Genomic DNA, 26,577 nt, shown 5'->3' with positions numbered 1-26,577 from the left:
GGGAGGGGGGGAGGGTAGGGGGGTACAGCTTGTGAGGGTTGGGGGGAGTGAGGGGGTATTTGGAGATGTCACCTCTCCCACTCTCTCACTCTCTGCAGAATTGCCAATTTGTGCCAGTCTCCAAAGATGAATGTGGCAAAAGGTGGATACCGTGTATTCTCAGCCAACTCCAATGCAGCCTGCACTGAATTAGCCAAACGCATAACCGAGTAAGTGGACTCTCCAATCTTTTGGCACTTCTGGTAAATAATAGTGCAAGGAGTAAGATTTCATTTAATACATCAGGAGAAAGCTTAGGTCTTGCTTGTCCTCTGATCCGCTTGTCTGTGCGGCACATGTTGAGGGCCTGGGTGCTTTGTGTGGGGCCCATTTGCCATTTGGCCTGTAATGTCACTGCCAGCTCTCAACTCGCACTCCACGTTCACACTTCTCCCTTACCATTTGTGGGAAGGAAACCTAGCCACCCTCTGTGTATAAATATGTTCTCCTCACTCCTGCCTCTTTTGGAGATCTGAAATATCTAACCCATTGTTATCAACTAACTGACCAGTGAAAGTCTGATAATTTGACCAGTCTCTATCAGATCGCCTTTTTTTTGAAATGAGACAGTCCTGATTTCCCACGTTGTTCCTTATCAATAGGTTTTTAATTCCTGGTGACAATTGAATTAGTCCCAATGAGCCTGTGCCAGCATTCAGCGAGATCATGACCGATCTGTGAGTTAGCTCCAGTTCTGTAGATTAGAAAAGCTGGGACTGTTTTCCTTGGAGAAGAGAACGTTGAAGGTAGATTTGATAGAGGTGTTCAGAATTGTGAGGGGTCTGCACAGAATAGACAGGGAGAAACTGTTCCCACTGGTGGAAGGATCAAGAACAAGAGGGCACAGATTGAAAGTAATTGGCAAAAGGAGTAAAAGCGATGCGAGAAAACCCTTTTCATGCAGTGAGTAGTGAAGATCTGGAATGCAGTGCCTGAGAGTGTGGTGGAGGCAGGTTCAATCAAGGCATTCAAGTGGGAATTGGATAATTATCTGAAAAGGAAGAATATGCAGGGTCCTGGGGAGAAGGTGGGGGAATGGTACTAGGGCATTGCTCATTTGGAGAACCAGAGCAAACATGATGGGCTGAATGGCCTCCTGTGCTGTAGCAATTCGGTTTTTGAACCCACTTTGTGGCCTGTTCCGCCCTTCCTAAAGTGAGTGGCTTGAAACTGGACAATCTAACTGCAGTGTAAGTTTACAGAGAGAAATTGTATTCTGATGAAAGGTCTCTGAAATGAAATTTAAAATTTGTATCCCAATTTATTCTTGCACAATATCCCATGTCAGCAGGGAGTGCAACATTAAGAGTTGAGTCACCTATCCAGACTGTTCTTGAAGGTTTTCATTCTTTCTCTGGATGTCTGATTGATCAAGAAGGTGATGTAAGCCCCCACTTTGAACCGCTGTAGTCCCTGTGGTGCATGTACACCCACAGTGTTGTTAGGGAAGGAATTCCAGGATTTTAACCCAGAACAGTGAAAGAACAGTGATATAGTTTGAAGTAAGGATGGTTTGAGACTAAGGGGTGATAATGTCAAAACAGCAAGACTTCGGGAGAGAGAGGTTAAAACAGCGAGACTTTGGGACAGAGAGGTTAAAACGATGAGACTCAAGTAGGGGTAAGGGTAAAATAAAAACAGTGGTCCATATTCTATTTAGTTAAGATATGTCTGGGGAGCTCAGTACCGTGATTTGCACATCCTGCGCTATGTGGGAAATCCTAGTCGCTCCTGGTGGTCTGGATGACCGTGTGTGCAGGAGTAGCCTCCGACTGGAGCAACTTGAGCTCCGGGTTTTGGAGCTTGAGCAGCAGCTGGGGGCACTACGGTGCAGTCATGAGGCTGAGGGGTTCGTGGATAACACGTTTCAGAACGTGGTCACCCCGCAGATTAAGGAAGTGCAAGCAGAGAGGGAATGGGTGACCACCAGACAGAAGGAGACCAGGCAGGTAGTGAGGGAATCTGCCAAGTGCATCTCACTCGCAAACCATTTTTCAGCCTTGGAAAACGGTGAGAGTGATGGTTCCTCTGTGGAGGCCAACCAGAGCCAAGGCCATGGCACTGTGGGTGGTCCAGCTGTTCAGGGTGGGAGGAAGAAGTGTGGAAGGGCTATAGTGGTAGGGGATTCATTAGTGAGGGGAGTAGACAGGTGCTTCTGCAGCTGTAGACATGGCTCCGGGATGGTACATTGTCTCCCGGGTGCCAGGGTAAAGGATGTCACAGAACGGCTGCGGGGCTTTCTGAAGAGGAAGGGGAAACAGCCAGAGGTCATGGTCCATGTTGGGACCAATGACATAGGGAGAAAGGGAAATGAGGCCTTGCAAGCAGATTTTAGGGAGTTAGGTAGAAAATTGAAAAGCAGGACTTCAAAAGTAGTAATCTCCGGATTACTCCCAGTGCCACGCAGTAGTGAGTATAGGAACAGAAGGATAGAGCAGATGAATGTGTGGCTGGAGAGATGGTGCAGGAGGGAGGGCTTTAGATTCCTGGGCATTGGGACCGTTTCTCGGGGAGGTGGGACCTGTACAAGTTGGACGGGTTACATTTGAACAGGAACTGGACCAACATCCTCATGGGGAGGTTTGCTAATGGTTTTGGGGTTGGGATCCTGAAAAGTAATTCAGAGGGGAGAGAAACTGAGATGGAATTAGAAGTTAAAAGGCGAGTGAGTGAGTCTGGAACGCTGAGGAAACATAGGCTAGATAAGGAAGGAGTGAGTTTAGCAAGGCTAAATGGAATATATTTTAATGCAAGGAGCCTGAGGAATAAGACAGATGAGCTGAGGGCACAGATAGGCATGTGGGAGTTTGATATCATAGATATGACCGAGACTTGGCTAAAAGGGCAGGATTGGCAACTCAACATTCCTGGTTATAGGGTATTCAGACGAGATAGAGAGAGCGATAGACGGGGGCGGGGGGTGTTGCAATATTGGTCAAGGAATCAAAGCAGTGAGGAGGGATGATATCTTGGAATGATCATCAAATGAGGCCACATGGGTAGAAGTAAAAAAACACAAAAGGGAAAAACACTGTTGGGTGTATACTGTAGACCCCCAAACAGTCAGGGAGACATAGAGGATCAAATATGTCATCAAATTTCAGAGAAGTGTAAGAATAATAAGGCAGTAATAGTCAGGGATTTTAACTATCCAAGTATTAACTTGGGATAGTTTTAGTGTGCAAGGTAGGGAGGGAGCAAAATTCTTAAGTTGCATCTTGGAGATCTTTTTTAGCCAGTATGTGGAAAGCCCAACAAGGGAGGGGGCAGTTCTGGATCTAATATTTGGAAATTAGCCCGGGCAGGTGCAAAGTGTATTGGTAGGGGAGCATTTTGGAGATAGTGACCATAACTCAGTTAGAGTTAGGATAGTTTTGGAAAAGGATAAGGTTGGGTTGGGGATGTAAGTTCTGAACTGGGGAAAGGCTAATTTTACTAAGATGAGATATGATTTGGCCCAAGTGGACTGGGAGCAGCTACTTGCAGATACAACTGTGTCAGAGCAATGGGAGGCATTCAAGGAGGAAATAGCAAGAGTACAGGGCAAATATGTTCCTTTAAAGACAAAGGAGAGGACCAAGTCCGAAGAACCCTGGATGTCAAGGGACAAAAAGGTTAGGGTTAAGAAAAAAAGAGAAGCTTATGGTAGATACCGAGAGCTCAATATGGCAAAGTCCCTAGAGGAGTATAAAAAGCACAGGAGGGAACCTGAAAAGGTAACTAGGAAAGCTATGAGAAAGCGTTGGTGGGTAGAATAAAGGAAAACCAAAAGGGGTTTTTTAAATATATAAAGAGCAAGAGAATAACTAGGGAAAGAGAAGGGCCAATTAGGGACCATAGGGGTAATCTGTATGTGGACCCAGAAGACCTGGGTACAGTCCTCAATGAATACTTTGTGTTGGTCTTCTCAATGGAAAAGAACAATGCAGGTATAGACATCAGGGTGGAGGACTGTGAAATATTAGAGGAAATTAACAGAGAGAGAGAGAGGAGGTATTAGCTGGAGGTTTAGCGGCCTTAAAAGTGGATAAATCCTCAGGCCTGAATGAGATGTATCCCAGGCTGTTGAGGGAGGCAAGGGAAGAGATATCAGGGGCCCTGGCAGTAATTTTCAAATCCTCTTTGGCCACAGGTGAGGTGCGAAAGGACTGGAGGATTGTTAACATTGTCCCATTATTAAAAAAGGGAGGAAGGGATAGACCAGGAAATCACAGGCCAGTCAGTCTAACCTTAGAGGTGGGGGAGTTACTAGAAAGAATTCTGAGGACAGAATATATCTGCAGTTGGAGAGCCACGGATTAGTCAGTATGGATTTGTTAAGGGAAGGCCACGTTTGACAAATTTAATCAAATTTTTTGAGGAGGTAACCAGGAGTGTTGATGAAGGTAATGCATTTGATGTGGTCTACATGGACTTTAGCAAGGTTTTTGATAAGGTCCCTCATGGCAGGCTGCTCAAGAAAGTAAGAGCCCATGGGATCCAAGGCAAACTGGCACTTTGGATCCAAAATTGGCTGAGAGACAGGAAGTAGAGGGTGATGGTAAAGGGATGTTTCTGTGACTGGAAGTCTGTTTCCAGTGGGGTTCCACAGGGCTTAGTGCTGGGTCCCTTGCTGTCTGTGGTGTACAGAAATGATTTGGACTTAAATGTAGGGAGCATGATCAAGAAGTTCGCGGATGACACGAATATTGGCAGGATGATAAATAGTGAGGAGGATGGTAGTAAACTGCAGGAGGATAGCAATGGACTGGTCAGGTGGGCAGAACCGTGGCAAATGGGATTCAACCTGGGAAAGTGTGAGGTAATGCACTTGGGGAGGGCTAACAAGGCAAGGAATTACACTATGAATGGTAGGACCCTGGAAAGTGCTGAAGATCAGAGGGTCCTTGGTGTGCATATCCACAGATCCCTGAAGGCAGCAGGGCAGGTAAATAAGGTGGTTAAGAAGGCATATGGGATACTTGTCCTTATTAGCCAAGGCATAGAATACAAGAGCAGGGAGGTTATGCTGGAACTGTATAAAACGCTGGTTAGGCCACAGCTGGAGTGCTGTGTGCAGTTCTAGTCACCACGTTATAGGAAGCATGTGATTGCACTGGAGAGGGTGCAGAGGAGATTTACCAGGATGCTGCCTGAGCTGGAGGGTCTGAGCTATGAGGAAAGATTGGATAGGCTGGGGTTGTTTTCTTTGGAGAAGCGAAGGTTGAGAGGGGACCTGATAGAGGTGGATAAGATTATGAGGGACATAGGGTGGATAGGAAGGCATTTTTTTCATTAGTAAGAGTGGTCAATAACCAGGGGCCATAGACTTAACGTAAAAGGTAGATTTAAAGTAAGAGGTAGAAGGCTAAGAGGGGAGTTGAGAAATTTTTTCACCCAGAGAGTGATGGGAGTCTGGAACTCACTGCCTGAAAGGGTGGTTGAGTCAGAAACTCTCACAATATTTAAGAAATATTTGGATATTCAGTTGCGTTGCCATAGCCTCCAGGGCTATGGGCCAAGCGCTGGAAAATGGGATTAGTGTAGTCACGTCTTCGTTGACCAGTGAGGACATGATGGACCGAATGGCCTCCTGTGCTGTAAACGTCTATGAATGTGCCCCTGTGCTCAGTGCCCTTGTCCTTAAACATGGCAGAAGTTACAGATTTGTAATGTGCTGTTGAAGGGAGTTGGTGTGATGCATCGTGTGAATACTACATACTGCAACAACAGTGTACTGATGGTGGAGGTAGCAAAAACTTGTACCTGACAACTGGGTGACATTATCTGTGAACACTGAGGTTGCGTCACGTCTCTGGTGCAGCTTAGACTTCAATATGTGATGCTGAAGTGCCTGCTTGACGTTGTGATAAACCAAAATGACTTCCTTAAATATTAGTTGGACCGAAGCTATCTGGCCGTAAGTTCCGAGCTCTTCAGTGCTGGTTTGGGGGGCAACCCAAAGATGAACTGGAGAACCCCTTCAGATAAGGGTGTGCATGGCAATCGCCCAGGAGCGCAAACTTCCTCTGGGCAATTGCCCTGTGCTGGGAACCATCCGAAAATGCAATTTAAATCGCAACCTTCAGATGGTTCCAACTGGGTTGCACCAATAGTTACTCAGAAAAAGTTACAAGAAGTAAAACCTCTTCTAACTTCTTGGTAAATATTGTAAAGACCCAGACGGACTCACCCGCGGGACTCCCTCCATACCACTGACCCCCCCATGGGACTGCCCCACCCCTGATTAGCCACCCCCTCCACGGTATTCCCCACCCGCTGACATCCATGGGATCACCCCGCCCACACAATACTGCTCTCTCGACCCCGTGGGCCATACTGCCACCCCCACATCCATCCAAGGCTGATCGCCCCACCACAACCCAACCCAATCAGACCCCTCCATACTTTCCCACCCTCCCCTATGACAAGACCCCCGCCCCCCCCCCAACTCCCCACAGGCCCGACTCAACCTGACACCCACCTGCACCCCTGGCAGGCCCAAGGTCAGACCTGCTGTACCCCATCTACTGAGGCCCGACCCCCTGAAACCCTCTGCACCGAGGACCCGAGACCCTCCCACCACCAAGGACCCGAGGACCCCCTGCGCCCACAACCGAGGAGGCCCCTACGCTCTCTCTCCACCCCCCCACCCCCCACCCACACCGAGTAGCGAGCCCCCTGAGGCGGAAGATCAGGTGAGAGGCTCAGAAGAAAAATCGTGTCAGCAATTGGACACTCAGTGGCAATGCAACGCTGACTGCCACTCCAAGGAAGTTACGGCCCATTGTGTTTGAAGCTCTATGCTATTGCCTTTGCTCTTTCTACACTGTCCCTATCAAACACTCCCAGGACAGGTACAGCATGGGGTTAGATACAGAGTAAAGCTCCCTCTACACTGTCCCCATCAAACACTCCCAGGACAGGTACAGCATGGGGTTAAATACAGAGTAAAGCTCCCTCTACACCGTCCCCATCAAACACTCCCAGGACAGGTACAGCACGGGGTTAGATACAGAGTAAAGCTCCCTCTACACTGTCCCCATCAAACACTCCCAGGGCAGGTACAGCACGGGGTTAGATACAGAGTAAAACTCCCTCTACACTGTGCCCATCAAACACTCCCAGGACAGGTACAGCACGGGGTTAGATACAGAGTAAAGCTCCCTTTACACTGTCCCCATCAAACACTCCCAGGACAGGGACAGCATGAGGTTAGATACAGAGTAAAGCTCCATCTACACTGTGCCCATCAAACACTCCCAGGGCAGCTGCAGCACGGTGTTAGATACAGAGTAATGCTCCCACCATCTAAGAAATCCTCAAATAGAGAAGTTACTATTTGAGTGTGTTAACGCTCTAGGTTAATAAATGTTTCAGAGATTGCTTCATGATCTTATTCTTTGTTGATCGTAATTATAACCCTGGTTGTACTATGATCCCGACACATCATGTATTAATCGGTCCTCTGTTTTAGAAAAATGGTAAAATTACACCAACTAACTGTTCTTTTGCTTTTCCACTCCTGATTTTTTTTCCTTTGTATATTACAGCTCGTTTTAGAAACCCAACATGCATTGTTTTTATGTTACTGGGTTAGAGATAGTTGACACACAAGCAGAATAATAGCGAACTTGAGTATTGCTGAAAAAATAAACATACTGTCAAAGCTTTTCATGTTGCACTCATCAGGACAGACACAAGAATATTGAATTTCATAGTGCACGAGAAAAGGGTGCTAATTGGTTGTTCAAGGCCTTGCCATGGAGAATGCACCAGGGAACTACTGTCCCTAGTGCTTTTGCTAAATTCAAAAAAGGAGCAGTGTCTGGACATGTTCCTTTTGCCTGCAGAGGGCTGGTCCCTGCGTATGAATATATGTAGCTTCTAGCGAGCGTTAGTGTGCCACAGCATGAGGCCGACTGATGATCATAAATTGGATATTGGTGTAATTCTTAGCACGTTTGGGATTGTTCAGCAAGTGCTGTCCAGTCATCGAACCACATCTAACATTAGACATGGTATTCTAAGTTTTACAAGTGCGGGCTGGTTGAGTACACCAGCCGATTATGAACAGTCAAAGGGACATGCTGTTTGATATGATCTGCCGGCTGTTGGGGGCGTATGTCCTTTGCTCCTGGCATTGCACTGGCACTGAAATTAATATACCACATTACTCGTTTGTGTAGAAGGCAGAACATCTGTTTGGCTTGATGGCAGCATCCTGTTAGTGGCAAATACCACTCATGTTGCTATTGAATCTGCGAGATTCTTCTGTTGCCCCAGTTTTGAGATACGCTACCCTCCAGGGTAATTGGAGGTATACTGGGCACTTTTCATGTCCAAAAGTAGCGGCCTTATGACCACACGTGTGCATGTGTGAGACGCAGCAAGCAATGGCCGGATCAGGGTAGCCATTATCCTGCAGGATAGCTTTGATGTGCCCAATTGCCCGGTGAACAAATGGATCAGATCCTATTTACGAGATTACTGACAAGGCCAATATTATAGCAAGTGGGGCTGTAGGAATGACAATGCGTATATTGACCAGTGAAGGTCGACAGTCCTCGAGAACTCATTAGTGGATTTCTCAACTAGCCTGTCGAGGAAGGGGAGCTCATTGGACTGCTCCGTTTCAACGGTGAAATTGAGTGCGGGATGGAGCGCATTACGGTGGGAATGGAAATTCTTACACACAGCTGCAGGTTCAAATATAGCAAACATATCATCTACATGTTGGAAATGTGTAAGGGCTAGGAGGTTAGGGTCATTATCAAAAACACCTTTCTCATGGAAACTGATGAAGATGTTAGTGAGAGCTGGACCTCGGGGATCCCATGGCAACACCATCTATTTGGGCAAACATAGCGTCATTAAAGCTGAAGTCAACTGAGTGAGTTGCAAAGTTCAGATTCAGAAAATGGTTGGGCTCACAATATGGCTCACTTACGCTTGCTAAGCTGCATATATTCATACGCAGGGACCTGTCCTCTGCATGTCCAGGCACTGCACTTTTTTAGAATTAAACAAAAGCATGGGGGCACAATAGTTCTCTGGTGCATTCTGCATGGCAATGCCTTGACCAACCAGTCAGCACCCTTTTCTTATGCAGTATAAATTATTGCTCCCTCTGAAATTTGGCATTCTTGCATCTGTCCTGATGTGCACAAGACGAAAAGCTTCAACAGCATCTCTATTCAGCTATACTTCCTTCCTTTGTCAGGGCCATATGCTCTATCTCACTACTCTTTCAACTCCTCCACTGTTGCTAAATTATCAGACTGTTTATCCAACATTCAGTACTGGATGAGCAAAAATGTCCTCCAGTTAAATATTGGGAAGATTGACACCATTGTTTTCAGTCCCGGCTCCAAACTCCATTCCTTAGCTACTGACTCCATCCCTCTCCCTGGCAACAGCTGAGATTAAGCCGGTCTGTTTGCAACCATTTGACCCCGAGAGGAGTTTCTGACCTCATGTTTGTGCCATCAGTAAAATTGCTTATTTCCACCTCTGTAAAATCGATCATCCTTGACCCTGTTTCAGTATACCTGTTGCTGAAACTCTTTTATGTCTTCGTTACCGCGAGACTTGAGTATTCTAATACCCACCTGGCTTGTCTCCACATTTTGCCCTTGGTAAATTTGTCATCCCAAGTTCTGCTGCCTGCACCTTAACTTGCACCAAGTCCCATTCCCTTACTGGCTCCCAGTGAAGCAACGTATTGATTTTACATTTCTCATTCTTGCATTCAAATCCATCCATAGCCTCACCCCTCCTCATCTCTGTAATCTCCTCCAGCCCTCTGAAATATCTGCACTCCTCTAATTCTGGCCTCTTGCTCATCCCCAATTTTAATTGCTCCACCATTGGCGCCCCCGCCTTCAGTTGCCTGGGCCCCAAGCTCTGGAATTCCCTCCCTGCACCTCTTTACCTGCTACCCCCCCGCCCCCCCCTTTTTAAGATACTTCTTAAAACCCTGCTGTTTGATTCATCTTTTGATCATCTATGTGGCTTATGTCAAACTTAGTTTTATAATGCTCCTGTGAAGCTTCATGGGTTATTTTATTACATTAAAGGTGTTTTTTTTAATACAAGTTGTTGGTGAGATCTCCATTTCCAATGTTATGTCTTTGCAGATTCTCCAGTGATGTAGGGTTACAGAACAATGCATGGCCAACTTGAATTGCTCCCTTAATTAGATCCCAACTATTTGGTGTGTGCCTAGTTATTGAACGGTTAAAACTTTCAAAAAGAATGTTGAGCTAACGAGGGAAATTTTACACTTGTATGTAGTTAAGTTTGTCCTGTGATATTTAAATTTAGTTGAACCTATGAAAACTAGCTCTGCATATTTTTGAAATGGAAATTGTACAATTTATCTGGTCTTTCATAAACCAATGAATACTTAAAAGTTAAACCATTACCCAAAAGTTAATTTGAAAGAAATCAATAGTAATCGCTTGCCCTTGGGTCCTTGAGTGTCTCCTTGCCTTGTGGCTCCAGCTGCTGTTGGTTAACTATGAATCACATAGGCTGTAATTATAATGTTGATCACATCCTGAGCAATGCTGAGACTGCAGTTATAAATCTTTAATCACTTCTTTGTTTTTCTTTAGACGTCTTGGAGTTGAACTTGGCAAAGCTGTGGTTTACCAGGAACCAAACCGGGGTAAGGGGCTATGTTCCCTTGTGTACAGTGGAGTGACGATAGCTGCTGCAATGTTCAGTGTAATTTGTCTGTTCGGTTCTTGGCCCAGGAAACGCGTGTGTGACATTTGTGTACATAGCTTCTGGAATTATCCTGATTCCTTGTTTCTCCCCCTCCCCCACCTCAAACCTGTAAGAAGTGGTTACATTTCTGAAGATAATTTCTTCTTTTTGTGGCTGGGTGCACAGCAGCCAGTATAACTAGCATTCTTCCACTGAAGGTGAGGGCAGCCTATGTGGGGTTGGGATATCGGGGGCACACAGTCACTAATGATCTGGAGTTCTATTTTATATTTACCACAATATCTGGGTGTGTGACTGCAGATTAAACAATATCCTTTCAGATCAATGTGACGTTTGTGCATCACTGGATATTTATATAAGCAGCTTTCTAAGAAAAGGGCTTCTTTGATAGAACACTAATATAAAACAAGATACTGTGAATGCTGGAAATCTGAAATCAAGACAAAAATTGCTGGAAATGTTCAGCGGGTCAGGCAGCATCTGTGGAGAGAAACAGTTAAAGTTTCAGGTCAATGATGAGCGAGGAGGGTTTGTGTGCGTGTGAGGGGGGCGTGTGTGTGCATGTGAGGAGGGTTTGTGTGCGTGTGAGGAGGGTTTGTGTGCGTGTGAGGGGGGCGTGTGTGTGCGTGTGAGGGGGGCGTGTGTGTGCGTGTGAGGGGGGCGTGTGTGTGCGTGTGAGGAGGGTTTGTGTGCGTGTGAGGAGGGTTTGTGTGCGTGTGAGGGGGGCGTGTGTGTGCGTGTGAGGGGGGCGTGTGTGTGCGTGTGAGGGGGGCGTGTGTGTGCGTGTGAGGAGGGTTTGTGTGCGTGTGAGGAGGGTTTGTGTGCGTGTGAGGAGGGTTTGTGTGCGTGTGAGGGGGGCGTGTGTGTGCAAGCATGCACGGGGAGTTGAGTGTGAGGGATGGGGGGCCTGCATGGGTGGGGTGGGGGGGTGTGTGTATGTGTCCATCACAATTTCATACAAGAAATGAGCGCTAACCACCTTACTGTTCTTGCCAAGTTTACATAATTTCAATAGAGTGGGGAATCTCTGCAGAATTTCCAATTGTTTTGATGAAGTTTCACTTGTTCTGAGTGACTTGGAGATAATCAGTATATAGATTTTCTTGAAACTAATTCTTTACATTATTTACAAAGACCTCATGTTCTCTGGACACAGACTTCTGGGTCTTGCTCTCTTGGAGCCTCTTGGTCATTTGACCCTGATGTTATGCTTACATTGTTATTGACATCATTGTCTATATATCATAACCATTAACCCTTTGCACTACACCGATCTCGCCCAGAAGTACATACCAGCCCTCCTTCAGCCACTAAAAGATTCCATAAAATTGATGCTATCATTTTATGGTAAGGATTGAAACTAATTGTGCACATAATAGCTTTTAACGTAACTCAGCTGCTTTTCCTGACCTCCTTCGAGTTGGTAGAAGAACAGTGGAATGAATAACTCCTTCCTGTGCTGTATGACCCTACCGATTCTCCACAGTGAGCTGCAATTTCAGAACCAGGGGGCAGATGGAAGAAACACTTACTGGTCAGGTAAAATGTCCCCATTGCAGGGAGTGAAGGGAATTGTGCTTTCTGTGCTGGGGCATAGTACAGGAAGGCTTGAAATATTGTTAGGATGAAGAGAAAGGTGCACTTGAGTTACCTCTATGTATTTCCCAAATTGGACTGTTATCTCTGGTGTGAAACAATTTGTTTATAGGCTAAAACAGTGTTTAACTTCAGTTACAGGTTAATCAAAGCATCACTAATGATGTCTTATTTCTCAGCATGTTGCATTGTTTCTTACAGAAACCCGGGTGGAGATAAAAGAATCAGTTCGTGGGCAGGATATTTTCATTATACAGACCATCTCGAGGTAAGTGTTGCCTGGCTGCTACCTCAGTAATCAGCGTTGTTCTGTGCAGTGTTACAACTGTAGCCAATATACACTGAGCAAGCCAAATCCCAGAGGGAAACTTGCCTTCCTGATCATAACTTTTTTTTTGTATTTTGAAAACAAGGGGAAAACTACTGTTCCCAGAGGTATAGAATCCCAGTAACAGTTTTAGAATTTTAAAATTAGAAGATTTATTAACAAGAAAAAAACACTTAAGCACACAAGGTTAAAATTACACAATTAAACAGTTTTGTAAAACATTCCTTCAAAAAAGCTCACTTGGTCAAGACATACAAGTAAACTACTTGGCAACAGCTCCCTTATAGATTTTTAATCATACAAATCCAGTTATATGTCCCAAGGCAATGCTGCTACTTTAATAAAGTACACCACATGACTTCTCCCTCTCTTCCACTCTGCTGTGGAACCGAAGGAAATTCAGAAACGGACTGCTTTCTGAAAACAGACTTTTCTGGATGGCTGCATCAAAGTCACAACTTTCCTCAGCACAGAGCTGGTCTCAGGACATCTCCCCCACACAGGCACCTCAACTCCATTCAAAACAAAAACAGAATTACCTGGAAAAACTCAGCAGGTCTGGCAGCATCGGTGGAGAAGAAAGGAGTTGACGTTTCGAGTCCACATGACCCTTCAACAGAACTGAAGTATAGTTAGGAGAGGGGTGAAATACAAGCTGGTTTAAGGTGGGGGGCGGGGGGAGAGAAAGTTGAGGGTGGGGTGGTTGTAGGGACAAGCAAGCAGTGATAGGAGCAGATAATCAAAATATGTCACAGACAAAAGGATCAAAGAGGTGTTGAAGGTGGTGATATTATCTAAGAAAAGTGCTAATTAAGAATGGATGGCAGGACACTCAAGGTACAGCTCTAGTGGGGGTGGGGTGGAAAGACTGACATGGTATTAGTTGTAGATTTTAAAATAATGGGAAAATGGACAATAGCTTGTCCCTACAACCACCCCACCCTCAACTTCTCTCCCCCCCGCCCCCCACCTTAAACCAGCTTATATTTCACCCCTCTCCTAACTACACTCAGTTCTGTTGAAGGGTTATGTGGACTCAAAACGTCAACTCTTTTTCTTCTCCACCGATGCTGCCAGACCTGCTGAGTTTTTCCAGGTAATTCTGTTTTTGTTTTGGATTTCCAGCATCCGCAGTAGTTTTTTGTTTTCAACTCCATTCAACATCTTTCCTTAAATATCCTGTTCCCCTTTGATCTTAGACTCCATTGTTCTTAGCACCTCTTTGATCATTCTTTTCCAAAATATAAAAATCTTTCAAGACTTCCTAATGCCTCCTCTTTCGGGTCAAATAAAATTTAATAACCTTCCTTTGATTACCTATGAAACCTTTGTAAGTTGTAAAAGTCCCTTGTCACTTCTAAACCCCCTTTAACATTTAACAGCTGAAAAGTCAGGTTCCTGCTTACCTTATAGTGCTCATTCAGGCACGCGCGCACTGTCACTCACAGCTTTCTTTACAGATTACCACCATATTCCCAAAAATATAAAAATAACATCCATCTTCACGAGTGTCGCTGAGCAGGTATGGACAGTGTGGGGTGGGGTCAGGGGGCTGGTCGGTCGGCGGGGGGGGTTCTATCTTAGTGTTGTTTTGCAGAATATTAACCTTCTGTAACTGCTGGTTGGATGCACAGTGCAAGATTAGCAAGTGGGCTGCATGTCATTGTGCAGGAAGGAGAAAGTCCAGTATCACTCGCTGTTCTGTGCATTACAGAAAACAAGCAGACTTCGAACTCTCAATATTTTTCATTCTCTATTCATGTCTGCGTCCGTGGCTTTCAAATAAATTACTTGGGAGATCAAAGTGAACTTGGTTTTACAGCATCAGTAACAGTATGGGTTTTTCTATAAACTATGTGGGTGAGTGACTGGAGCAGAGAGATGGGGGGAGGGGGTAGTTTTGTGCGGGTTAAGTTTTCCCATCGACATTGCATTTTAACAGCAAGTTCTTCACCCACTAAAATAAGGAGCCCTTTCCCCTCATTCTTCTGCAATACTGAACAAAGGCACTTCACTGTTATTCAAGTTTCTCTATTCTGTGCACAGCACCACAAATCAGCGTCTGCTATGTGTTTATTCATTTCTTACAGTTCCATAAATTAATTCAATACTAGAAATCTAAAACAAGATCTGGTCACTATTACTGGTAAATGTGAAGAGAATCCTGTGCAGTCCTGGAATAGAACCAGCATCAGAAAGCATGTTACTAGCCTTACCCACCAATCAGGAACAGTGTCAGGATTGAAGAGGCACAGAAGCTCAAAATCTATTGATTAATTAAGGAATCCAAATATGTAGCACATGCTATCCTACTCCTTCTCCATCTCCCAGCTCAGACTCAGATCTTTAAATTTCCTGGTCATTGCGGAACTGGTAAACTTGAACTCATCTCCGATTCCACCAATCATCGAGCAGTCTTGTCCACTTCTTGTGTTGAGCGGATGTTACAATCAGCTTTGTGCTCAAAGGAGCAAGAAGGGTTATGGGCTGCATCAAAGGAACTTGCTTGCTGTGATACCTGCCTGACTGCCTCATTGAGCCTAAGGCAATTTAAGATTCTGTGATGGGGATTGTAACCTCCTGTAGGAGGTTGGGCTGAATGGCCTCCTTCATCTCTGTGTATCTTTGCCTTTGGAGATAAGATAAGCAAAATATGACTGTTGTGTTAATGGCTGTCATGGTAAATACATGTGCTGGAGTTGAGTGAACTTGCATTATTGCCGAGAGACTCCGACCAGGCTAATGGTTTGTACTATTGCAGAGATGTTAACACGGCTGTGATGGAATTACTGATCATGGCCTACGCCTGCAAAACTTCGTGTGCCCGGAACATCATAGGTGTCATTCCCTACTTCCCCTACAGCAAGCAATGTAAGATGAGAAAAAGGGGCTCCATTGTGTGTAAGCTACTCGCTTGCATGCTGGCTAAAGCGGGTGAGTAATGTTTCATCATGTGTTTGGTGCCTAGATGGGTTTCTTTGGGGTTTGTCTATTTTCCCTAAGTAAGCTACTGAAGACTGTAGCTTGTTGAAAGGTTATTATTTATTCACAGCTTTATGTACATCTTAGGAACTCTGCACGCGGCTGAACTCCACCTCCCACCAGATCTCTGTTACTTTGTCATGTGTCATTACATCATTGTTACATCAGCATCAGGTGCTTCTGATGCTAACCCTTTTCTCCACATCTCCCCCAATCTTTACTCCAACTATATACATCCTCCTACATGTCCCCCCACAAAGCCTCAGACTTCACAGAGTTAGTCTCTGAAGTGCATTGACCAATCTCCCTGATCTTGTTCTGATTTCTTTCTGAGATCAAGGACATTCTGCATTCTCTCTTTGTTTGATATGAGTGTCCTTCCCCTGTGTGGATCTGAATGGTAAGCCCACATTTCTATTGGCTTCCTTTCCAAAGATATTAAGGTGCTGCAGTTTTTCCTTGTATTTCCGTGGTCCATCTCAATCCTGTAAGATCTCTGTTGTGGAGCTCTTTCTATTATTTTTCTGTTGGTCTCATACCCATACTCTCTCCCAAGGCTGCAGCACTGACAGGTCTCGTGCTCTGTGCCTGAAGTTAGTTATGAGCCTGTTTGTGTCTCTGTTCCTCATCATGCTTTTTAACTCTCTCATGGTCATTCGAGGCGATATCTGGCTCTAGTTTCTGGAAGTTGTGTTCGGTCGTCTTCCCATTAGTAACTCTAATGGTGAGAGCCCATTTTATAGCAGTGTGGTGCAGTAACTTCTGTTTCAAATCTCCCTTTGGAAAACCCACATCAGTGTGGAGTTGTTCTGGGAAGTCGTGGATGGTACTTCTGTTTAAAGTGAAAGCAATTTCTCGGATTGGGTAATATTTCCTGGAATTTATGGTTAAGTGAGATAAGAATCTATAAGATAAAAGCAAAAAAAAAAGCAAAAAACTGCGGGTGCTGGAAATCCAAAACAAAAGTACCTGGAAAAACTCTGGTCTGGCAGCATCTACGGAGGGGAACACAGTTAACGTTTCGAGCCCGTATGACTCTTCAACAGAACTAAGGAAAAATAAAAAAGAGGTGAAATATAAGCTGGTTTAAGGTGGGGGGGAGGGTGGGACAGGTAGAGCTGGATAGAGGGCCAGTGATAGGTGGAGATAACCAAAAGTTGTCACAGACAAAAGGACAAAGAGGTGTTGAAGGTGGTGATATTATCTAAGGAATGTGATAATTAAGGGTAGAAAGCAGGACGAGCAAGGTACAGATAGCAGCCCTAGTGGGGGTGGGGTGGGGGGAAGGAACCAAAAAAGGCTAAAAGGTAGAGATAAAACAATGGATGGAAATACATTTAAAAATAATGGAAATAGGTGGGAAAAGAAAAATCTATATAAATTATTGGAAAAAATGGGGATCGGAAAGTGGGTGGGGATGGAGGAGAGAGTTCATGATCTAAAATTGTTGAACTCAATATTCAGTCCGGAAGGCTGTAAAGTGGAAGATGAGGTGCTGTTCCTCCAGTTTGCGTTGAGCTTCACTGAATCTATAAGGGCTGTTACAAAAAAATAGTTTTATTGCATACCTAAAAGCATTTTGGGGCTGTTTTGTAAGATTTTTCTAACCGTGTATCTTTTATCCTGTGTGTTTAAGCTTTTTCTTTCCTATCTTTTAATAAACATTTTTAACTCTTCAAACTGCTCCTTTTGTCCATCTTTCAAGGATCTGTAGGCTTGCCAGGCCTATAATCTTTTCTTGGAGTTTTTCTGTGTCTTCTACTCCCTGTCCACTGCCACCATGCCTTGACGCCTGTTCGGGGCCTAAATGGGGTTCTTTGGGGGTTTGTTTATTTTCTCTGAGTAAGTCACTCAAGATTGTAGTTTAAGACCATTATTATTTATTCACAGCTCTATGTACATCTTTGGAACTCTGCCCAAGGTTAGACTTCTCCCTCCAGATCTGTTACTCATTGATGTGTCATTACATCATGCTCTACATGTAATATTATTGGGGAGGGGAAGTGTTTGTGATATTTTAGCATGTTATTTCTAATTATGAATGTTGGCTCTGTTTACTCTACAAAATCATAAATTCTTTGAACTGATAATAAAAATTGAGGTGAGGACGGGTAGAGACTGTAGAAAATGTTGACTCTCCTTTCTCTGAACCTTTGTCATTAAAGGTAGTTGTGTTAGCATCCTTACTGAGCACTGTAGGGGGACACCAGCCTGATAGAAGGACTTGATAGTATGGGAGTGGCATTATGTTGAAGCAGATTCAATGTTAGAGACTGTTTTGGCCTCAGTTTAAAGCCTGTTTGTTTAGTGCGTTGTGTGCTGTGTCCTCAGGTTTAACCCACATTATCACAATGGACTTGCATCAGAAGGAGATCCAGGGCTTCTTCAACATTCCTGTTGACAATCTTCGAGCATCGCCATTTCTCCTACAATACATCCAGGATGAGGTGAGATTGTGGGAATTAGCGGGAGTCATACTGAGTTTCTGTATGTATATTCAGTACCTGCTAATGAGTTGTTTTCCGTTTTAATTAAACACGGAATGATTTAAAATTTACAATTCAGTCATTTTCCCAATTGTTTTTATCTTCGCTTTGCTAGAGAAATTCAGAACTAATCCCACCGTCCCACTCTCATAAGGCCATAAGTTTTAGGAGCAGAAATTGGCCATTCAGCCCATCGAGTCTGCTCTGCCACTCAATGAGATCATGGCTGATTTGATAATCCTCAATTCCACTTTCCTGCCTTTTCCCCATAACTCTTGATTCCCTTACTGTCTAAAATCTGTCTTTCTCAGCCTTGAATATACTTAATGACCCAGCCTCTACAGCCCCCTGCGGTAAAGAATTCCACAGATTAACAACCCTCTGGGAGAAGAAATTCCTCCTCATCTGTTTTAAATGGGCGCCCCCTTACTCTGAGATTATGCCTTCTGGCCCTAGACTCTCCCACAAGGGGAAACAACCTCTCAGCATCTACCCTGTCAAGCCCCATAAGAACCTTCTATGTTTCAATAAAGTCACCTCTCATTCTTCTAAACTCCAATGAGTACAGGCCCAAACTAACCTACTCCACCTCTCCTCATAAGAAAATCCCTCCATACCTGGGATCAACTTAGTGAACCTTCTCTGGACTGCTTCCACCGTCAGTATATCTTTCCTTAGGTACAGGGACCAAAACTGTTCACAGTATTCTAGGTGTGGTCTAACTAGTGCCATGTATAAAAGCAAAATATTGTGGATGCTGGAAATCTGAAACAAAAACAAAAATTGCTGGAAAAACTCAGCAGGTCTGACAGCATCTGTGGAGAGGAAGACAGAGTTAACGTTTCAAGTCCGTATGACTCTTCATCAGAACTAAAGAGAAATAGAAATGTGGTGAAATATAAGCTGTTTAAGGGGGGTGGGACAGGTGGAGCTGGATAGAGGGCCAGTGATAGGTGGAGGCAAAGGAGAGATTGCTAAAGACGATATAAACAAAAGATCAAAGGGGTGTTGACGGTGGTGATATTAGCTAAAGGATGTGCTAATGGTGACAAATATATTACATCTACTGGTTCCCCTTTATCTACCCTCCTTGTTATATCCTCAAATGACTCTAATAAATTTGTCAGGCATGAAGCCATGCAGACTCTGCTTGATTATATTATGTATTTTTAAATGCTCTATTACATCCTTGATAATAGGTGCTAACAGTTTCACAATGACAGATGTTAAGCTAACTGGCCAACAATTACCTGTTTTTTTGTTTCCCTTTTTGAATAAGGGTGTTACATTGGCAGTTTTCCAATCCTTTCGGACTTTTCCTGAGTCTAAGAATTCTTGGAAGATTACTACCAGCGCATCCACTATCTCTGTAGCTACTTCCTTTAATATCCTAGGATACAACCCATCAGGTCCAGGGGACTTATCGGCCTTTAGCCCCATCAGTTTCCCTAATACTTTTTCTCTAGTGATAGTTATTGTATTTATTTCCTCCCCACCTTTTGCCCCTTGATTATTTAGTATTTTGGAATGCTATTAGTGTCTTCTATCGTGAAGACTGAAGCAAAGTATTTATTTAACTCCTCTGCCATTTCCTGGTTCCCCATTATTATTTCCCCAGCCTCATTCTCTAAGGGGCCTATATTCACTTTGTCCTCTCTCTTCCTTTTTATATATTTAAAGAAGCTCTTCCAGTCCATTTTATATTTCTTGCTAGTTTACCCGCAAAGTTTATTTTCTCCCTTTTCATTTTTTTGGTCATCTTTTGTTGGTTTTTAAAACTTTCCCAATCCTCTGGCTTACCACTAATCTTTGCCACGTTGTATGTTTTTTCTTTCAATTTGATTCAATCCTTAACTTCCTTGGTTAACCATGGTTGGTTTATCATCTTCCTTGAAACCTTCTTCCTCACTGGGATATATCTTTGTTGTGAGTCATGAACTATTTTCTTAAACATCTACCATTGTTCATCAACCGTCTTTTCTGCTAAACTCCTTTCCCAGTCCACTCCAGCCAACTCTGCCCTCGTACCATTGTAATTACCCTTATTTAAGTTTAGCACAATTCCTGCCTGATTAATTCTACCCCCGCCCCCCCACACCCCCAATTCCACACCAAGCCAGTCATGGGAGATTTTACCCACAGTCTCCATGTAAATCCTGAGGTTCTATTTGCTTTTTAACAGCCCTCTTTAACTTAGAACCCAGAGTACTAAAGGAAATAGTCCTGGAAATATTGGATGCATTGGTGGTCATCTTCCAAAATTCTATAGACTCTGGAGCAGTTCCTACAGATTGGAGGGTGGCAAATGTAACCCCACTATTTAAAAAAGGAGGGAGAGAAAAAACAGAGAATTATAGACCAGTTAGCCTGACATCAGTCGTGGGGAAAATGCTAGAGTCTATTATAAAAGATGAGGCAACAGAAAACTTGGAAAACATTAATGGGATTGGACAAAGTCACCATGGGTTTATGAAAGGGAAATCATGCTTAACTAATCTACTGGAGTTTTTTGAGTTAGCTAACCATGGTTGGTTTATCCCCTTCCTAGAATCTTCCTTCCTCACTGGGATATATCTTTGTTGTGAGTCATGAACTATTTTCTTAAACGCCTACCATTGTTCATCAACTGTCTTTTCTGCTAAACTCCTTTCCCAGTTCACTGCAGCCAACTCTGCCCTTATTTAACATTAGCACAGTTGTTTCCAACCCAAGGTTCTCACTCTCATACTGAATGCTAAATTCTACCATGTTATGGTCACTGTTTCCTAGGGTATGTTTTACTCTGAGATCATTTATTAAACCTGCCTCATTACACATTACCAGATCCAAAATAGCCTAATCCCTGGTTGGATCCACAACATCTTGATCTAGGAAATTGTCCCGAATACACTCTGAATTCTTACTCATGGCTACCTCTGCCAATTTGATTTTCCCAATCTAAATGAAGATGAAAGTCACCCATGATTAATGTTCTGCCTTTTTTACATGCCCTCATTATCTCCTAATTTATTCTCTGTCCTACAGTATAGCTATTGTCAGGGGGCCTATAGACTACTCCCACCAGTGTCGTCTTCCCCTTGTTATTTCTTACCTCCACCCATATCGATTCTACATCTTCCGATCCAAGATCATTTGCTATCGTACTTATTCCATCTCATACTAACAAAGCTACCCCACCACCCTTTCCTTCCTCCCTGTCCTTTCGAAAAGTCACATACCCGTGAATGTTTAGTTCCCAGCTATGATGATCTTGTAACCACGTCTCCATAATGGCTATAAGATCATACCCATTAACCTCTATTTGTGTAGTTAATTCATTTATTTTGTTTTGAATACTATGTGCATTTAAGTAAAGAACCAGTAATTTTGCCTTTTTACCATTTTTTCCCCCTTTGACCCTATTTGGTGCTTTTTATTTATGTTTGTACACTCTGTCCCTTCCTGTCACACTCTGGGTATCATTACCTAACTAGCTGCCCTGCAATGCTGCCATATCCTTTTGCTTTGTAAGCTTATGTATCCCCTCTCCAGAACCCTCCCCCTCCTTATAACCCTGTACATTCTTTTGATTCAAATAGCCACTGTTTTCCTTTTAAACATGCTATAGTTTCTGTCTTAAACACTTCATGGCCTACTCCTTAATTATTAGTATGTTCTTAAAAGCAGTAACATAAATTTCTTCTAACCTTCCATTTTTGGTCGTTTTAAATTAATGGCTGCTCATCACTTTTCCCCAGCCAGGAAAAGTAGATTTTCCCTATTTCACACTACAAAACAAGTCAATTTTAAAACCGATATTAAGTTTCCTCTTAGGTCGTGTATTACAGCAGAGAAAACAATCTTGTTTTGCCTGATAACTATTGTTTCCTATTCATGAAACCCTCTTGGTGAATAAATACACACTATTACTTGAAATTTCTGTCCAAAAAAAGGCACCCAGAATTGCGCATAACAGCCTGTGGGTGTCCTAGCCATTACCTTGTGCAAATTAATCACTACTTCATTACTGCTGCATTCTAGTTTGTCTAAACACTAAACTATATACTGTAGATCTTGGCATACAAGTCAACCCAGCTTATAAGACGACCCCATTTTTTTTTGGTATCATGCTTAGGCATGCACTCAGCATGTAAGTTAACCCCCCCATTTCTGTTAAGGAGTCATTAGGAGTTGGCCTCAATTTTTTGCCTCAAATACATGTTTTATTCACCTCCTAAGTCTGCACATGGGATCAAGCAGGCAATACAGACTGTTGCCAAGAAGGTGTGTGGGTGTTTAAGACATGCCCAGATAGAGCAGATTGCATGTGGCAAACGACAAACAGAAATTGGTTCTCCGGCAAAAAGAATGAAGCATGAAGCTAACTCGACAAAGAACTGTGCCGCAGCAAGGGAATTCAGTGCTCATGATAAACTGTTGTGAGAATGGAAGAAGCAGTAATCGCCCTGAAGCAGATGCCCAAGACCAAATGCACCATGAGAACAGGGACTATAGAATGGAAATGGGTCCTTGAAAATCTTCAGAATGGTTACATTGTCACCAGAAATTCAATACATATATGTGCACTTTAGTAGCCAAATCAAACCCTGAATCCAGCAGAGATTTCAGAGCAACAGCTGGCTGGTGTAGCTGCTTTATGGAACCAAATGACTAATGTTGTGGCAGAAGACCAAGATCGCTTGGAGACTACCAAAGATCTTGATCCTAAAATGACCAGTTTCCAATGATTTATCATCAGAGAGCGACAAAAGCACAAGTACCCATTGTGCCACACGGGTGGAACACCCTCGAATTTCAATATACCCCAGCAACCGAACCGTGGAGTGGAAAGGTTCAGGACATGAGAAGACAAGATTCACAGTGAAACTAGCCTGCATGGCCGACGGAACAAAATTAAAGTTTATGATAATTTTCAAATGTAAACCATGCCGAAAATCAAGTTCCCTGCAGGAGTTTTTGTGCGTGTTCATGACAACAGTTGGATGGATGGATAAAGAGAATGAAGTTGTGGATTGATGATGTGTGGAAAGGTCATCCCAATGGCCTACTCAAAGAATGCAGCTTATTAGTGTGGGACGTGTTCAGATGCCATATACCTGATGAGATCAAGAGCCACCTGCAAAGAAATAACATCCACATTGCAGTTACACAAGGAATTTAACGTTTGTAGTTCAACCTTTGGATGTGTGTTTCAACAAGCCATTCACAGATCATGTTCACGCTGAATGGAATGGGTGGATGATTGTTGGAGAAAAAAAACCATGGGATGCTACTAATGCACAAAGTGCCATAAGATCATTCAAAAAATGTGGAATAGCTAATTGAATGGATGGAGAGGAAGATTTGTTGTGGAGGGATGATTCTGAAACTGAAAGCACCACATCTGATCCAGAGCGGGATCCTTACAATGATGCCATAGCCAAAGTGATTCAGAATTGGATGTTGAAGACGATGAATTTGACGGTTTTTAAAACATTTTGGTTATGATTAAGGGTACCTTTGTAGAGTTAATTCATTCAAGAAAACATGTGACATTGATTAATTTGAATTACCGATGTTATGTTTCTTTTCATATTTCAAAATGGCGACCACCTACACCATCGCCAGCCGTTCACATTTTATACTCAGCTCCACCTACACCATCGCCAGCCGTTCACATTTTATACTCAGCTCCACCTACACCATCGCCAGCCATTCACATTTTATACTCAGCTGCACCTACACCATCGCCAACCGTCGACATTTTATACTCAGCTACACCTACACCATCGCCAGCCGTTCACATTTTATACTCAGCTCCACCTACACCATCGCCAGCCGTTCACATTTTATACTCAGCTACACCTACACCATCGCCAGCCGTTCACATTTTATACTCAGCTCCACCTACACCATCGCCAGCCGTTCACATTTTATACTCAGCTACACCTACACCATCGCCAGCCGTTCACATTTTATACTCAGCTCCACCTACACCATCGCCAGCCGTTCACATTTTATACTCAGCTACACCTACACCATCGCCAGCCGTTCACATTTTATACTCAGCTCCACCTACACCATCGCCAGCCGTTCACATTATACTCAGCTACACCTACACCATCGCCAGCCGTTCACATTTTATACTCAGCTCCACCTACACCATCGCCAGCCGTTCACATTTTATACTCAGCTACACCTACACCATCGCCAGCCGTTCACATTTTATACTCAGCTACAAGTCACCCATTTTTGGAAGAATTTTCTGAGGCTTCAAAGGTTGACTTATAACTATTTAATATGTACAATCCTTCTCTTTCCCTCTGAAAATAAAAGGTTAACAATTGGGGTAAAGTGAAATGTTTAATTTAGGCAGTGAAGTGTAATTAGGAGCAAACGCAGCAGACAAGGTGCATTCTGGTGCCGTTGAGTATTTATACATTAATTTATATATTTGAACATAAGAACTAGGAACGGGAGTCGGCAATTCAGCCCCTCGAGCCTGCCCCGTCATTCATTACGATCATGGCAGATCTCATTTTGGCCTCAACTCCAATTTCCCGCCCTCTCCCCATAACCTTCCAACCCATTACTAATTAAAAATCTGTCTATCTTCTCCTTAAATTTATTCAGCGTCCCAGCATCCCCTGCACTCTGAGGCAGTGAATTCCACAGATTCACAACCCTTTGAGAAAAGTAATTCCTCATCATCTCTGATTTAAATTTACCACCCCTTAACCTCTCGTTCTAGAATGCCCCACAAGGGGAAAACATCCACTGCACGTCTACTTTATCTATCCCCTTTAGCATCTTATATACCTCAATTAGATCTCCTCTCATCCTTCTAAACTCTAGCGAGTATAGGCCTAAACTGCTCAATCTCTCCTCATAAGACAAGCCCCACATCTCTGGAATCAATCTAGTGAATCTCCTCTGAACCGTCTCCAGTGCGACTACATCCTTCCTCAAGTAAGGGGACCAAAACTATGCACAGTACTCCAGGTGCGGCCTCACCAATGCCTTGTACAGTTGCAACAACACTTCCCTATTTTTATACCCTATTCCTTTAGCACTAAATGCTAAAATTCTATTTGCCTTCCTTATTACCTGCTGTACCTGCAGACTGGCTTTCAGCGATTCATACACGAGGACACCCAGATCCCTCTACACTGAAGCATTCTGAAGTTTCTCTCCATTTAAATAATGTAGTCTTTTTATTCTTCCGATCAAAATAGATAACCTCACACTTATCCACGTTAAACCCCATCTGCCAAAATTTGGCCCATTCACCTAACCTGTCCATATACATTTGTAAATTTCTTATTTCTTCATTGCAACTTACTTTCCCACCTATTTTGGTGTCATCTGCAAATTTAGCTATAGTACCTTCTATCTCTGAACCCAAGTCATTAATATAGATTGTAAATAGTTGGGGCACAAGGATCGAACCCTGTGGCACCCCACTAGTTACAGCTTGCCATCCAGAAAAAGACCCATTTATCCCGACTCTCTGCTTTCTGTTGGTTAGCCAATCCTCTATCCAAGCTAATATATTACCCCTAACTCCATGTGATCTTATCTTGTGTATTAATCTTTTGTGTGGCACCTTATCAAAGGCCTTCAGGAAGTCCAGATATATTTCATCTACAGGTTCCCTATTATCCACTTTGCTTGTCACATCTTCAAAGAACTCTAGAAAATTAGTCAAACACAGTTTACTCTTCATAAAACCATGCTGACTCTGATGGATTGCATTTTGACTTTCCAAAATCCCCATTACTACTTCCTTAATAATGGATTCCAACAACAGACGTTAAACTAACTGGTCTATAGTTTCCTACTTTCTGCCTCCCCCACACCTTTTTGAATATTAGCATTTTTCCAGTCCACTGGAACCTTTCCAGAATCCAGGGAATTTTGGAATATTATAGCCAATGCATCTGTTACCTCTGCTGCCACTTCCTTTAAGACCCTGGGATTTAGGTCATCAGGTCCTGGGGACTTGTCACCCTTTAATCCCAATAGTTCGCTCAGTACTTTTTCTCTAGTGATGTTGTGTGGGCCTGGGCTATTTAAGAATATAACATTTTTTTTGTGCCATCCTGGATTTGGATGTTAATGAAGAATTTTTGGAACACATGAGGAGGCCACTGAGCCTGGATCAGCGCTCTCTAAGAGAGCTTTTCATTTATTCCCATTTTCTGCCCTTTATCATGTGCTCTTTTTCAAATATTTATCCAGTTCCCAAAAAGCTTCCACTGCTGGTTCTGGTTGGTACTTTCCATGTCTTGACAATCCTCTTTGTAACAAATAAATCCTTTTTTTTGTGTGGTTTTGATGATTTTGAGCTATGTGCTATAGTTACTGACACACCAACCAAGAGCTATTGCTTTTCCTGATTTCTATATTAAAGTCTGTCTTAATTTTGAGCATAATTATCTGCTTAATCTTCTG

The 26,577-nt window shown here is 43.4% G+C and overlaps 1 protein-coding gene across 2 annotated transcripts in view; it reads left to right on the top strand.

Moving 5' to 3' along the window:
* The first annotated feature begins 76 nt into the window (after nucleotides 1-76).
* prpsap1 (phosphoribosyl pyrophosphate synthetase-associated protein 1) overlaps nucleotides 77-26,577 on the top strand; it is a 45,590-nt gene continuing 19,089 nt past the window's right edge. For both annotated transcript variants that reach the window (XM_078537112.1, XM_078537111.1), the window contains exons 1-5: nucleotides 77-209; nucleotides 10,638-10,690; nucleotides 12,550-12,616; nucleotides 15,438-15,610; nucleotides 17,990-18,105. In XM_078537112.1, the coding sequence (XP_078393238.1) occupies nucleotides 127-209; nucleotides 10,638-10,690; nucleotides 12,550-12,616; nucleotides 15,438-15,610; nucleotides 17,990-18,105 (492 nt within the window). In that variant the 5' untranslated portion in view covers nucleotides 77-126. The remainder of the gene's footprint in view (nucleotides 210-10,637; nucleotides 10,691-12,549; nucleotides 12,617-15,437; nucleotides 15,611-17,989; nucleotides 18,106-26,577) is intronic.

Source organism: Cetorhinus maximus, unplaced genomic scaffold, assembly GCF_964194155.1.
Source record: "Cetorhinus maximus unplaced genomic scaffold, sCetMax3.hap1.1 HAP1_SCAFFOLD_1914, whole genome shotgun sequence".
Taxonomy (NCBI): domain Eukaryota; kingdom Metazoa; phylum Chordata; class Chondrichthyes; order Lamniformes; family Cetorhinidae; genus Cetorhinus; species Cetorhinus maximus.
The sequence above is the reverse complement of the archived record's forward strand: the minus strand, read 5'-3'. Positions and strand labels throughout refer to the sequence as shown.